The sequence below is a fragment of the Falco biarmicus genome, chromosome 8 (genome assembly GCF_023638135.1).
Source record: "Falco biarmicus isolate bFalBia1 chromosome 8, bFalBia1.pri, whole genome shotgun sequence".
NCBI lineage: Eukaryota > Metazoa > Chordata > Aves > Falconiformes > Falconidae > Falco > Falco biarmicus.
In genome coordinates, this window is record NC_079295.1 from 5,474,829 (window position 1) to 5,491,544 (window position 16,716).

Below are 16,716 nucleotides of genomic sequence, written 5' to 3' on the forward strand. Positions count from 1 at the left end.
CCCCTCTGGGTGGGTACGATTGGTGGAAGGATCCCCCGTACACCCGGCGCCGACAATAAAGAATAATTAATCACTAAGAAATTCTGAAGACGTTCTTTGAAACAATCTGGCACCCCAGATGGGACGGCTCTCTGCCTGACCGTAGGACCCGCTGGGAAGTGGACTCCCTTGGGTACCCCCGGGGATTTTCCCGGAGGGACTCCCCAACTCATCGGATCACTGCGGAGGCAGACAAGAATCCCATCTTCTGTAAGTGATAATATTCTTTATTGCTGTATTCTGGTATTACCGGTAATCTGGGGTTACCCGTAAGACGAGAAAATTGATTTCCGCAGGGTAACTGCTGGGTATGCTTGGGAACTAGTTTCTCAGGTATACATCTGGGTATGCTTGGGAACTAGTTTCTCAGGTATACATCTGGGTATGCTTGGGAACTAGTTTCTCAGGTATACATCTGGGTATGCTTGGGAACTAGTTTCTCGGGTATACATCTGGTCTGGAAAACTCAGGTATACTTCTGTGGCTGGCACCCTAAGTATACTTCTGGTTTTGTTTGGGTTTTATCAACATTTAATTGCCATCTGGAATCTGGCAAGTTTGCTTATAAAGCTTATTTGCTGCAGTGTTGCTTATTTTGGTTACCGGATTTATGGAATGTGGAATTTGACTTTGATAATTGTTACTGTGATTTCGGCTATATTTTGATAATAATAGTGAGCTCTTGGTGTTGCTGTAGAAAGATACCTGCGTGTTGCATTTTGTAAGTAGTAATTCTGTAAGTGATAAGTGTGTTCTGTGAGTGTAAGCTGGAAAAATGGGAGGAAAGCAGAGTGGTGGGATTTTAAAGAAAAGCCCGTTAGGATGTGTTCTGAGTCACTGGAGGGTTATTGGAGGGTCTGCTGGTGGAAGTGTGAATAAGAAAACATTGATAAAGTACTGCAATCAGTGGTGGCCGTTGTATAAGCTGGAAGATGGTGAGAAATGGCCACTTAACGGAACTATAAATTATAATACCTTGTTGCAGTTAATGCTATTTTTGCGAAGAGAAGGAAAATGGGATGAAGTAATGTATGCAGATATGTTTTTTACCCTGAGAAATCATCCAGAGTGGCAAAAAGGGTGTGGAATTAATCTAGCTCCACAGGATCCCTTAATATTAGCAATGGAAAGGGACATGAGAAAAGATGGGAAAGGAAAGTTGAAGAGGTGTTGCTCTGCATGTAGTATCGGTCAGAGATGTCTAAAGTTAGGGGAGCCAGAGGAGGGAGAAAGTAGGATGGAGGATTATGTTCCACCCCTATCGAATATGGAAAGTATCCGGACGGAGAAGTCTGTGGATGAGGGGGGCGAGGACTGTAAGAATTCAAAAGGGTTTACCCCGATTACTGCACGTACAAGGAGTAAGGCAGGAATAAGTAACCAGTCGGGACCGGTGATGCAAGCCCCTCTGCGACAAGCTGTGGGGACTAATGGACCGGTTAGAATTAAAATTCCTTTTACCACTAGTGAATTAGATTCGTGGAAGGAAGCTGTAAAAGGTTATAGGGATGACCCGGAGGAGGTGGCTAACAGGTTCGAATTAATTATGAAAAATTTAGATCCGGATTGGAAAGACATAGAAATAATGTTAGCAGCTCTGCCGGAAACAGAGAAGCAATTGGTAATAAAAACAGCCCGGACGCATGTGCAAGTGCAAATAGCTTCAGGGGTTCTGCCCGGAACTGTGGAAGTACATGTCCCGAGAGCAGACCCCGATTGGGACTATAATGATGGTAACGACTATAGATTACTAAAAAGGTATCAGGAATGGATAAGAATTGCCCTGGAAAATGCTATTCCCAAATCTGTAAATTGGTCCAGGTTGTACACTATAAAACAAGGACCGTCTGAAACCCCCACAGAATTTTTGGAACGTTTAAGAACAGCTATGCAAAAATTTACAACGATAGATCCGTCCTCAGAAGGGGGTAAATTACAATTGATTTCATTGTTTCTGGGACAATCAACAGAAGACATAAGGAAAAAACTCCAAAAATTACAAGGGGCAGACATGAGAGACTTAGAAAAACTGGTAGAGGAAGCATGGAGAGTGTTTAGAAACCGGGAAGGGGAGGAAAGACAGAAACTGGGACAGACTATTGCAGCAGCAACAGTAGCTGCATTAAATAATCAGGGACCAACTTTTCGAGTTAAAAATAGGGGAGATGGGAAACGAATAAGGACCCAGCAACCACCTCTAAGATCAGATCAGTGTGCCTATTGTAAAGAGGTAGGCCATTGGAAAGGGGAGTGTCCAAAGCGAGGGGGAGCTCGAAACATGATAGCAAATGTTTCATCGGATCAATGAAGTCGACCAGGAGAATCTACCCTAGCAGATCCTCTGGTTAAAATAGAGCTAGGGAACTCGGGACAAGAAATGGAATTTTAATAGACACAGGTGCTTCCTATTCGGTGTTAAATCAAAAGCTAATGCCAGAAGATAAAGACTTTGTGACTGTAGTGGGGGCTACGGGCCAACAACAAAAAGCCTTTTTCCTAAAACCGCTAAAGTATAAATTAGGGAAACAGGTGGGAATACATAAGTTCTTGTACTTACCGGGGTCACCAAAATCACTATTGGGTCGGGATTTATTAGAACAATTAGAAGCAGAAATAGTTTTTGAGAAAGGAAAAATGAGGCTAAGAATAAGGGAAGAACAGTTAATAAATGTACTAAGCTTAGCATTGATACAAACTAATCTTAGAAGTGAAGTGCCTCCGGAAATTGCAGATCAAGTGTACCCAGGAGTTTGGGCTACCGAAATTCCTGGAAAAGCCAAGAATGTGACTCCAATAACTGTAAGGTTGAAATTGGGGAAAGAGCCTGTGAAGGTTAAACAATATCCTCTAAGGATAGAGGATAGGAGGGGAATTAAAGAAATAATTGACAGATTTTTACAATATGGGCTACTAATTGAGTGTGAATCAGAATATAACACGCCCATATTACCAATCAAAAAGGCAGATGGAAAGAGTTATAGGCTAGTTCAGGATTTAAGGGCCATAAATAAAATCACTGAGGATATACATCCAGTAGTGGCCAATCCATACACTCTATTGACTAAACTAAAAAGCAGTCAAGTTTGGTTTACTGTACTGGATTTGAAGGACGCCTTTTTCTGTCTGGCCCTAGCCAAGGAAAGTCAGAAGTTATTTGCCTTTGAATGGGAAAACCCTGATTCGGGGAGAAAAACGCAGCTTACCTGGACAGTTTTACCCCAGGGATTTAAAAATAGCCCGACTATCTTTGGGAATCAATTAGCTAAGGAGCTTGAGTCCTGGTCGACCCCAGACTCTGAAGGAACCTTATTACAATACGTAGACGATCTCTTAATAGCTACTGAGACAAGAGAGGGCTGTGTCCAATGGACGATAAGCCTGCTTAATTTTCTGGGACTAAATGGATATCGAGTTTCTCAACAGAAAGCCCAACTGGTCCAGCAACGAGTGATTTATCTGGGATTCGAGGTCTCGGGAGGACAACGAGAGCTGGGAACAGAACGTAAAGAAACCATTTGTCGGACACCGGAACCGCGAACGGTAAAGGAACTGCGGACTTTTCTGGGAATGACAGGTTGGTGTCGTCTTTGGATCTATAATTATGGACTGATAGTGAAGCCTCTGTATGAGATGGTTAAGAAGGATCAATCCAAATTGGTTTGGACTGGAGAAGCACAGAAGGCTTTTAGGCAGTTAAAGCAGGAATTAATGAAAGCTCCAGCCTTGGGGTTACCGGATCTTTCGAAACCTTTTTTCCTGTTTTCCTATGAAAGACAAGGGATAGCCTTAGGAGTACTAGCACAGAAATTGGGTCCCTATAAGCGGGCAGTAGCTTACTTCTCCAAACAATTAGATGAAGTAAGCAAAGGATGGCCTGGATGTCTACGGGCTGTTGCTGCAGTAGTTATTAACATACAGGAGGCCCGAAAGTTTACGATGGGACAGAAGATGACAGTGCTAGTCTCCCATACAGTCTCAGCAGTTTTGGAACAGAAAGGAAACCACTGGCTTTCACCGCAGAGATTCTTAAAGTACCAGGCAATATTAGTGGAACAAGATGACGTGGAGATTGTTGTCACTAATGTTGTGAATCCAGCTTCTTTTCTCAGCGGAACTCTGGATGAACCGGTGGTCCATGACTGTATAGAGACAATGGAAACTGTGTATTCGAGCCGACCAGATCTTAAAGAAGAACCTTTAGAGGATGCCGACGAATCTTGGTACACTGATGGAAGCAGCTTCGTGAAGCAAGGACAACGTAAAGCAGGGTATGCCGTTACCACCACCAAACAGGTAATTGAGTCTAAACCATTGCCCCCTGGGACGTCTGCCCAGAAAGCAGAGATAATTGCTCTGACACGAGCATTAGAGCTAGCGGCGGGAAAGAAGATAAATATTTGGACAGATTCCAAATATGCATTCGGTGTGGTGCATGCTCATGGAGCAATCTGGAAGGAACGAGGACTGTTAACTGCTCAAGGAAGACAGATAAAGCATGCAGAAGAAATTTTACAATTATTAGAAGCTGTAAAGCAACCAGAAAAAGTGGCTATTATGCATTGTCGGGGACACCAGAGAGGGAATGCTGAATTTGAAATAGGAAACCGATTAGCAGACCAAGAGGCCAAACGAGTGGCTGACTCAGCTGACACAAAAGCGTTGTCCTTAATACCAGACAGTAAAATCCAAACTATAGATGTAAGTCAAAAGCCGAGTTATACGAAGGAAGATTTAAAATTAATTGAGGATCTGAAAGGTAAAAAAGGGGTAAATGGATGGGTATATCTGAAAGACAACCGTGTAATAATACCCTCCAACTTAATTTGGTCTATAGTTTTTACAGAACACAATAGGACGCACTGGGGTGCTGATACTCTATATCAGAGTTTGAGTCGGATAATGGTAGGGCGAAATTTGTATACTACCGTAAAACAGGTAACTCAACAATGCAGCGTTTGTCTACACAATAACCCCAATACTCAAAATAAAGTGAGGTTTGGGATAATTGGTAAAGGAAACTATCCCGGAGAACAATGGCAAATTGATTTCTCAGAACTTCCTAGAAAAGGGGGGTATCGGTATTTATTAGTATTAACTGATACCTTCTCAGGATGGCCCGAGGCCTTTCCCTGTCGAACGAATAAAGCAAGAGAGGTGGTTAAGGTTCTGACAAACGAGATAATCCCACGTTTTGGGATCCCAGCCGCAATGTCTTCTGACAGGGGTTCTCATTTCTGTGCACAAATAGTACGGCAAATAAGCAGAATTCTCAGGATAGACTGGCAATTACATACTCCTTATAGGCCACAGGCAAGTGGACAGGTAGAAAAAATGAATCATTTAATTAAACAACAAATAGCTAAAATAGGACAAGAAGCTAATCTGACATGGCCACAATCTCTCCCGTTAGCATTATTAAGAATCAGAGTTAAACCAAGAGTGAGAGAAAATTTAAGCCCCTTTGAGATTTTGTATGGAAGGCCTTATCAATTTTTGTTTAGCGGAGAAAACTTAACACAGCTAGGATCAGAATACTTATATAATTATGTATCTGAACTACAGAAACAACTGAGTAAGGTACAAAAGCACGTTCTAGGAACCAGGGCCAGAGGATTAGATCAACCAGTTCATTCTTTCAAACCAGGTGACTATGTATATATAAAGACTTTTTCAGGGCAACCTTTGGAGGAAAAATGGAGTGGACCGCATCAAGTACTGTTGACAACTCATACTGCTATCAAGATTAAGGAACAAGTCGCTTGGATCCACTACTCGAGAGTAAAAAAAGCTCCAGGTTCACGATGGGAAGCTACGCAAATGGAACCTCTAAAGTTACGGTTGTGTCGAAAGGATGGACAATAATTACCTTGATATCCGGGTTGTGGATAGGGAATGTCAATGCATGGGACCAGAATATGTATTTACAATTACTAAGGAATATTGTTCAGAATTTCAACCTAACCTCTTGCTGGATTTGTACTCAAATGCCTGAAAATGCAGGTCGGGGATTTCCCCTGATAGGTAGTGCATTTCCGAATGATTCCGAAATACATGCGGCTTTTTCAAAAATGACTATTTCAGAGTACACCCAATTAGAAGTTAAGGAATTGTCTTGGTCACTGGATATCAATGCTCCTTTGAACTCTAGTAGAGGTGTCCCGTGTGTCCAAAGGTGCTCCTTGAATAAGACCGAACCTGAAACAGGAGGCAATTCGACCGATAAAAGATGCGGGAAAACAGTCTTCATAGGCGGGTACCCCAATTGTACATCCTATTGGAAATATGGAGGGGCAAATCTTTGGAATAAAAACCAGACCAGGAGGAAAAACAATACTACTCCTAAGGGATGGCCCACTCCCTCAGGGACTGGATGGTACTGGATATGCGGAGACAAAGCCCGAAAGGTTTTACCCTTGGGCTGGCAGGGTGAATGTGCTGTAGGGCCTGTTGTTCCGCACATCTTCATAGTTCATAATCTGACACAAGGACTAATTAGATCATATATTAAAAGGATTAGACGAGAAAGTACAAATCCTCTTATACAGAGACCTACTGCCTTTCATAGTTTTGCTCGTTGGTTTTTTCCATGGTTGGGAGTAAGTGAATTAGAAAAAGCTTTAGTAAACCTCTCTGCTACTATGGAAATTGCCATGAACTTTACTACTGATGCCATACAGGCACAACAAGAGGAAATTAAAAGCATTTCAAGAATGACCTTACAAAATAGACTGGCACTTGATATGCTACTTAGCAAAGAAGGAGGAGTGTGCACACTAATAAATACAAGTTGTTGCACATACATAAACAATGACAAGAGAGTAACTTTGGATTTAGAAAAGATTTGGGAACAAACCAGAATATTACATGAGATTACAAAGGATGATCTCTCTTGGAGCTTTGAGGGAATATGGAACAAGTTAACCTCCTGGCTGCCTGACCTACGATGGATAAAACAGATTTTTACTATGTTAGTAGTTTTTACAGTGTTTGGTGTATATGCATGCGTAGTGTTTAGGTGCATGTTCTGGTGCATAAACATGAGAAAATATATATAATGCAAAAGAATTTGCTTGTATCGAGAAAAAGGGGGGAATGATGTGAATAAGTTGTAAATAATATGGTCAAGTTTGTACTCATAAATCAATATTCATTTTAATGCATAAATAAGCTTGTAATTGTATAGCAACAAAGGGGTTAAAATGTCTGAAAGATCATATAGACTGTTCTGGCAAGAAAGTTGCAAATCTCTGAAAGGGGAGCTGTCCTCCCTATCTGCAAAGCAAGCTGCCCTACCAAGGAGATAACGGGACAGCAGGATGGCCTTGAGTCAAATTAACAAGGAGTATTGTAAAAACCCCGGGAAAGATTTCTACAAGTCTGCCAACTCATCACTTTTGAGACCTAAGGTGAAAAGTACACCGTGAGGAAGACCTACGGCCTTCCTCCCATAGACCACTGCCCACATTCTAAAGACCCCGGCCCACAATTTTTGGAAGAATCTGCGCAAGCGTGAAGGACTGATAAGCTAATTAACATACGAAGCGAGGGTAGGCGGGTTCAGGTGATGAATATGTATAGGCGTTAATGGAATATTCATTGTTTCATTATATAAATATAAGATAATCTGCCCCTCTGGGTGGGTACGATTGGTGGAAGGATCCCCCGTACACCCGGCGCCGACAATAAAGAATAATTAATCACTAAGAAATTCTGAAGACGTTCTTTGAAACAAATTGTGGGACTGTAACCTGAGCGTGAGCTTGGGCAGCCCAGCACATGTCTGAGTAGGCTGGAGAAAGGGGGACATGCCTTTGCAAGCGCTCTGAGGCAAGAGTGATGGTAAGGCTGTTTGTTCTAAGACGCCCAGTTGGATTAGGATCTTACGGAGATTGTTTTATTAAGTGTGGTGCGCTGAAGTGCTTTTTCTCCCTTTGTTCTCATTTTTACAGACAGTTGGACTTAGTGCTTGCTAGTGAGCAAATATAGCCACTTGGACACCAAGGAGAGATAATGTAGTTTTCCCAGCTTTGGAGAGGGAAGTTATTTGGAAGGAAACTCTTAGGTTTTCAAGTTCTAATGTTGCAGAGGCCATGTTGTCAGACTTTGTTGGACTTCACTTATTTTTATACTTCATTCTTTGTGTGTCTTACACTATGCTGAGGGCTTCCTGTTTACTCCTTGTCCTGATTCCTCTCTAGCTTTTTTTTTTTTTTGCTTTTTTTTTTTTACCTCTACTTCTAGCTTTGGTACAAACCAACCTGCACACAGAGCAAAACAACCTGGGACCCAAATAACTTATATCTTACTAGAGCATTCAGTCTTGAGGGTTGTACTTGTTCACCATCATTTTATGATGAATATGATACTTGGTGGTCCGCTTTAAGTGTCCATAGAACTCAAAATGCCTGACTGAGATAGTTAAATACAGAGAAGAAATCTAAACCAAAGTTGTGTGAGTTGGAAGAGTGAGGAACAGAACTTGGAAGTCTTGGCTTTTCTTCACATGTTCTGCCTATTACTATTTCTGTATTTAGAATGAGGCTATTTTTGCTTTATGAAGCCACAATCAGAAAACTACCCAGTGCACAAAAAATCACTGCACTGAATGGTGAATTTGCATCTATTTTAATTTTATTGCAGTTTTTATGTGGACTGTTTTAAACTACCATGCTTGCTTGGCAGCCTAGACACTTCATCTCAGTAGCTGGAAGGAAAATATTCTGATGAAGTTCTCATGGGGCAGCAGACCAAGGATTACACAGCTAGCAGAACTCTGGCAGAAAAGCTCACAGAATAGACCTCATGAAACACTTATTTTGGAATACCACAGCACAAAAGCATCTTCCATTTGTCATGCTGACATAAAATCTGAAGGCAAAACTCAATAGTAGCAAGTTGATGTGTCCTATGTATTACTATGGTTGTCAACTTATTTAGAGTTTAAACATCACTGAGATTTAACTGTTCTCCTCGACTACCTTCCTGTGAAACACCATTGCTAACCCTATACTCTTCCCACTTTTCCCACCAGTTTTGGAGTAATTACAGCTGTTATGATTAAGGAAGAAGGATGTATAGTAGTACAAAAGGGCTGTAACTACTGTGAGTTGTAAGAATCTCATTTTTTAGGGAGTATAATAGCTCTCAAGAGGTCTCCTTCTGTTCCAAGGCAGAACCACTAGAAGCTAAGAAACCAGCAATGTAAATGTTGGTAGGCTTTGCATGTTAATAGTTTTGTCTGTAGCTGATGCAGTTCTTTGAAACTGCAGTAATCTTGACAGAGTTCCTAGTGTTCGTAATGCTGATCTTTTAATACAACAGTCCACCGTTTGGAGCAAGAGTAAGCACAAGGGAGGGAGAAGCAACGTTACATAATTCCTGGCATGTATTTTAACTGGTGGGTATTTAGCAAAACATTGACCATGGCTCAGAATTTGACAGTAGTTTAGGAAAGCTTAAAAAAGGTCTTTCTGACAGTGACACACATTAGCATATGTAAGAGAAATAGCCTAGATAAATCTTACAAGTTTGCAACATTGAACATTTGAGTAACATAATTTTTATAAATATTCCAGCATTTCCTTAATGAAAGACACTGGTTATTTAGCACTTCTGAAATCAAGACAGTAAGGCAGCTGACTGGGAAAAAAACAATCCAAAACTAACATTACATATCTGTAAGTTAAAAATCTCAGCCTACACACATTTTAAGTTCAGCTAGTGCTGTTAGAGCAAACTTTTAAAACCTTTTAAAAAGAATATGAGAGTATCAGCCTAACTTGACAGACATATTCAGAAGTAGTGACCTTGGTAAGCAGCGGAAGTCAGAAATAAGAATACTGAATTTAGAGTGAACAACCTTTGCAAAATTTTGCTTTCAGTCTCAACAGATTGAAGGTGACGGTTCTGTCAGTATCAATTTATATGGGCATGAAGGAGGAAAATTTAGAGTGGCTTAGCAGTAGTAGCGTATGAAACTAAACTATGGAGCTACACTTTTGTGGTAGAATTGCAAGCAACACAAGCAAGATGTGACTACATTTGATTCTCTCCAGACCAGAACAAAAAAAAAAGAGGCATAACAAATAATTGTAATCAAGGAACATAAATTTCTAAAATTATTCCAGTTGAAATAAGTAAAAGTTCTCTCAAAAGAAGGGGAAACTGGCAACCGTTCTTCATTCTCTGTGAACCAATTCTCAGCTGGTTTCCATCCTCAATGAAATGTTGAAAAATGATTATCAGGGAGATAATGAATTTCAGTCCTTGATATGGAAACTGAAAATAGGTACTTGAGGAGTGCGGTAGATTTTTCTAGTGTGGACTATGTGTAATGCACCAAGAATAGTCAATAACATTATCTCAGTCATAAAACTATGTCAGTACACTTATATCTGAATTACAGGACCAAACTGGTACAATGAAAATTCTGCTACTTCTGATACATAGCACTCTGTGGGGAAAAAACCGTAAGTAGGTTAGAACATGAGATAACACACAAGTGGCTGCAGGGCGTCAGATCAAAGGTCCGTCTGGCAATGTAGGCTGTCTCCATCCCTGTTTGATAAATGAAGCCCAGGAGAGAACATGCAAAGAAGTATACACAAGAAAACCCAGATTGCTTCAAATGCTGATTACATTAAAAACGGTGATCTATGTGGCAGAAGTTCTTTTGTTTTATGAAATTATACTGCCTTCTTTAACAAGATGAGATGAATTTGTCTCCTGTTTGCTGATCACAGAGGAGCTGGGTGTGTACTCTCTCCGAGTAGAGAAAGAAAGCACAGTGCTTAACAAAATCTCTTGGGAACTTGTTTCTTAGTTGTTGCAGGCGGACAGCTGAGCATTTGGGAGGAATTTTTAAGGAATAAACATTTCTTTGCTTCTTTTAACTCATTAGACTAGGAGTACTACAGTTTTCTAGCACAACTGCATGGTAAAAAGGAAAAGCAAGCCATTTTTTCTTTCAGTAACAATATACAGAAGTTATATTGCAGTAATAATGAGCATTTATAGTATGCAGAAAGTAATAAGTGGTAATTAATTAACCCCCAAAATGGCTGTTAACCCTCAAAACGTCGTGTGTAACATAGGTTAAATAGGGGGCTGTGGTAAATTGATCTGCCTCATTCTCGCTGTTGATGTCGATGTTGGGATGACAATTTCGTCGCTGGTTTATTGCTGTGTGGAATGCACAAGGCTGTGCTGCTTCCCCTTGAGGCAGTGTTAGGGCTTCACGTTTTGTAGTTTGGAATTGTGGTCAAAATCCTCTTGTGAACAGTGTTCAAACTCAAAAGGCAATTCAAAATTTCAAACCCCCTGAACAGCAGTGTCACAGGCTGTGCCTGGCTTACTGATGAGCAGAGTCTAAGTGATAAGTCGGTCACAACTTTAAAGAATTTATACAGTATTCAGCACAATTAAAGCAGAACAGGCAGGTTTGGCAAATACCTGCTGAAGAGGTCTCGTAGCCAGCTCTTGGAACTATCCGATTTACTCTATTAGTTCAAAGCTACTGCAGAAATTGCATTAAGATATCTGATTAAAAATTGTATTAACTAGATAGAGGTCATGATCTCTGTAAAAATCAGAGGAAGATGATTATTACTCTCCTTTTGTTGTACTTTTTATCTCAAGTATTTAATTGACTTGTAATCCTCTGTTAAATAAGTCCATTAAATACAGTCTTACAGCTCCTTAACAGCACATAGAACCATTTAAATATTTTTGGATAAGAAATGAAGGCTCTAGCACTCAGTGCATGTAACTTACACCTATTTATTTACTGTATCTTCACACAGAGTGTTGCCAGGAGACCTTGTCATACTTGTTTTCAATCATGCACTAAACCAGACTCCAGCAGACTGTATGCTTTCTCATTTAGTGTTCTACCTTTATTTTTTTATATGCACATAAGCATACTGTATTAGATAATAATCATCCTAGATATTCCTATTCTTGTTAGTAGGATTTCTTTATATTGTAGAATTCTATGTTTCATATGTATTTATGACGTCAAATAAGGAACTTGTAGTTAAACTGTGAAAACCCACAGATTTCCAAGTTCGTGTTGTTCTTAGGAAAGAGTGAAGCAGAGATATAATACTGGAATTGTAGACAGAAAAGCTTATGAAATTGCTAGTGAAAAAAACCCAAGAATAACATTGAAAAATTGGCAAGAGCTGAATCATCTTAGAAGACAGGTTTGGAAGCTGAGGACAGTGTATGAGAATTATATGCTAAGAAGAGATTGAGAGACTCTAAATAGCAAATCAGAGATGCTGATGCAATACAGATGCTGATTGGTTTTGCAAAACAGCTTCCCTACTTAAATAGTTCTAGATTTTTTGAATTTTTGGTTAGGTCCATGTATAAATCACCAGGAATTTGTCAAAAAGCGCACAAAAGCTTTCAGCAAGCTCTTGTGTTGAAAACCATACTGGTTTCGGAATTGAATTCGGACTTGATCAGATTCTGTTGATACATTATGTATAAAAAGCAAAACTACTGTAAACTATTTGGAAAATATTGTATGGGGAGTGGAATATACGGGAATAATTGGTGCTCTGCGTAGGTGACAAGGTCGGGCTTATATGAGACCATAAACTCCTTCCAGGATGAAGCCCTAAGTGACAAGAATAGCTGTTCCCAGAGTGAAGACTTTAGAAATTTCTTATGAGAAGAGCCTGTCTTTTTAGTGGACCAACATTGTTTGAAATATTTAACAATTAATTAGAAGTTAAAGAAGGAAGTTAGGTGATACTAAATGCTTTAAAAAAACCCAACCAACCAACCAAAAAAACCAACCAACCAAAAAAACCCCAACCCAACCAAAAAACACTTAAGGAGTATGGGAAGAATTTTAAATAGTCTTACACCTTAATAGGTGCTGTTCTTAGATCACTTTTGATCTGCCTTGCCTACTGATAAAAAATTTGCTCCTAGATTTAATGACTTCTAAGTATGCCAGAGCTTGTTTTGAAAAGAATTTTAAAATCATTTTGGACAACCAATATATTTTTTCACGTTTACAGAAGCCATTAATACCTAAACTCAGGTGAATTAAGACACTAGTAGAAACGGAACAGCAAAGTGGGGCAGTTTCCACATCAGATGTAATGAATCAAACCTAAATATACATCTAAGATCAGTTTACTATTTTCTTTCAGGCCCTACTCCATTCCAAAGCCATGCAGAATGCCTTAGTATTTATCTTGATAAATGTATTCAATATATACGTCAATATATTATCTTGATAAAATGTTCAGTCTTATTCAAGCTGCTTTTAGATTTTAAAAACCGAAGGTGTTTTTGTTTGATGGGGCTGCCTCAGGCACACTGCTGATGGAGAAAGCTGAAGGTCTGAGTCGAGTTACTGGACAGTTCAGTCCCTAGGCATTGCTAAATTGTGAGTGTGTCTCATATCCTGATGCTGAGGATGATCAGAGGATATTGATGGTAAAGATTTTCTGTTCTAATATGTAGATAGGGAAGTGATTTGGGGGAGTGGGGGAGGAGGAGAAGGTTTGTAGTATTCAGCCTCTTCCCAGCAAAGCTTCTAATGACAGTTGCGCCACCTATTCTGCCTACGTATCTGGCCCTACACAGCACAACAATGAGGAAATACTTGCTAGATGATTGGCAAGATGATTGCTAACAGTGTTGACATTAATTATCTTTCTGATCTAACCCCTCACTGGTACTATGTGCCTGATGTGTGGGAGAATATATTTACAATTGTATTAGTTAGAACTAGAAGAATGGTGGAATGGAGACATCAAATAGAAGGGATTGTTACCTCTTTTTAATTTAATTTTATAACAGAAAAAGCACTGATGGCTAGTGGGGTTGTAATATATTTAGAATGGAAAATACTGATGTTGTGCACAGTTGGTGGGTAAATTGTAATGCCACAGAAACTCCTTGTTTAAAATGCTGATTTTTTTTTTTTAATAACTAGTTTTATGATCACTAATATCTTTTTTCATAGGCTACGGTAGGACAAGAAGAACCAAATCTCATGCTTCAGCATATAAGCAGGTGTCAGAAAGCAATCGGTTAAGCCCTTCAGCCTCGTTCTGCACTAGCATGTGCCAATGCAACAGTGAATTGCACATCTACTGACACCTGCTCTGTAGTACTGACTGTTGGTCAGAGCAAGGCCAGAATGTCAGACACTTAGATGAATGTGATAGATCTGATGCCCCAGTATCAAATGTTCTTTTAAGAAGTCAACAGCAGAATGGCACAGTATCTTCTGCTAGACCTAACTACTGCTAGCTGTTCAGTAATAAAGCAATCTCACAAATGCCAGTGTAGTTTGAGTTGTCTTCTTGTATGGGAAGAAAGGCAGTTGGCAATGGTAGCCTTTGGGTATCATGTTTACTTTTGAGGCTTTTACTATGCTAATTAGCATGATTAATTAAAAATAGCTGGATTCATTGAAGTTCTTTGCATTTGCATTTTAGCATTAGATTTTTTGTTGTTTGTTTGGTTTTTTTCCATTCAAGCATTTGCTAGGGTTTTTACTGAGATACAACAAAAGGGAATTCTGCTTAGGCATGAATATGATTAATTTTTAATGATTTTCTATCTAGTTTGTGCTTAAAAGTAAGACTTTATAATACAGCTGTAGATAGTAAATAGGTCTTTTTGCAAGGATTTATTATATGTCTGTCAATTTCTGATTAGCAGAATAGATGGCCGTTGTTTTCAAGTAGCACTGACCTCATGCATAGAAAAATGATTTAGCAGCATTTCATTTTTTAATTCTTCATAGTTTGTTTCTCATCAAACAGCATGTAGTGTGTGCTTGGATCAAGTGGTTCTCACTGCCTTTGGAGCAGCTTCTGTATGATCCAATAGCAGGCTAAATATTTTTGGTAAACTTGGCAGTTGAGGTGAACAGGTCGAGGATTTTTTATTTGTTCCATGTTACTGTCATTTTATGTAAGACTGTACTTCTACTCTTTCATATTTGAAAGTTATTAAGCAGGCTTCCAGCTTGATGTTGGTGCCTTTGCTTCATGTTTTTAGTTTATGTTTTATTGTGAAATACAACTTTACCTCTGCGAATTTTTAAAAATCATCACCAGCTCTGCAGTAGTATGAAGCAATCTCCATTTCCTGGCCTAACTTATTGCAAACAGCTGCAACATCCTGACTGAAAAGTTTGCATTTTGTCGGAAGGAGGGAGTGTGCTGTAATTGGGCCAATATTCTGCCCTTAGGCATGCTGCAGTTTGTACAGATTTATCCAAAAAAGCCGTCTTCAGATAGGAAGGATTATTAATTGGAGGAAATTTCCTGGGTAACCCAGCCAGGTTTAGTGTGTGCATTATGAAAGGCTCTTGCTATGCAGTAGCTTTATCCAGCAAGCTGTTTTCCTGCAAATAGAGATCTGATGAAAGACAAGAGTGCCACACCTCTCTGCATGGGTGTGGGAAGAACATTCATCATTGCTTTGTCTGGGACACAAACGATGTTGCTGATTTTTAGTTCTCAGAGGTGATGAGCATCCTGGCCCCTGTCTCAGCAGGCACATATGCACACTTCAGAATGAATAAAAATCTGTATCATGAAGTATCTTGCTGTTCTTTTCTATTTCCCTAACTACTTCTTTCGCAGCTGTTGCTCTCACTTTGGCTCCCTGCAGTTCTCAGGGTGCAAAATATACAGCCACTTACTCCAGTTACTGTTAGTTACTGTTTTGTTGATTATTTTGGCAGGAATGCTTGCACAGCTGCTTCATTTCTTTCATAAAACATCCCTGGGGACTGAAAACCTTGTTCTATGATAGAATGTTTTCAGCTTGTACTGAAGTCAGGTGGGAGCTCCTAATATCACTGTGCTACAGCCTTTTAGCCTACAGAATTTAAATACACCGTAAGATTGTTCGTAACATGGCAGTGTTGTTTACTAATGCTTTACAATCCCCTGAACAAGGGTGAGGTTTTTTAAGTTTATAGCAAAGCAGCATCCTCCTTGTATTTTATTTTCATCACATTGCCACAGCTTATAATAGATGAATTCTAAAAAAAAAAAAAAATCCACAAAAATTTCAGCTAGTTATGCCTCCTTAGCAGAATAAAAGCAATTCCAGAGTGCCAATATCAATGAGGATGAAGCAGGAACAGATATAGGAGATCTTTGGCAACTGGAAGCATTAATTAATTTCTTAGATGAGATAAAAGAAGATGCTGATGAGGACAGTGAAGGAGTGGAACAGGTTGTCCAGGGAGGTTTTGCAGTTTCCCACCTTGGAGGTTTTCAAGACCAGATTGGATAAAGCTTTGAGTAACCTGATCTCATAGCTGACCTTGCTTGGAGCAGGAGATTAGACAAGAGACCTTCTGAGGTCCTTTCCAACCTGAATTGTCCTATTATTCAAACCTTTGAGATCAAGAAAAGCTTGCAGGTGTCTAGCATCTCTTGAGGCCCATCAAACCTCTCACAGTCTGGCCTGATGTTTACCTGTGACATCTTTCTTTAACTCATTCCCCTTCTTTCCAGTGAGCCTGCTCACATCTGCTTCTGTTAGACGACCTGCATCTCTGTGGAATGCTACCAAAAACCCATTTGCCATGTCTACTGGTCTGCCTGAGACTCCGGTACAAAGGTTGTACTGATCAGCTATCCCCAGGGCTGCAACAGCATTTCTGTTTAACTGCCCTGAAGT

At 39.8% G+C, this 16,716-nt stretch overlaps 1 protein-coding gene across 1 annotated transcript; it reads left to right on the top strand.

Annotated features, from left to right (window-relative positions):
- Positions 1 to 1,306: 1,306 nt before the first annotated feature.
- On the top strand, positions 1,307 to 5,901 carry LOC130153753 (uncharacterized). Its single transcript, XM_056349026.1, is given in 3 exon segments — positions 1,307 to 2,423; positions 2,426 to 4,332; positions 5,704 to 5,901. Coding segments are annotated over 3 exon segments (3,222 nt in total).
- Positions 5,902 to 16,716: the final 10,815 nt, after the last annotated feature.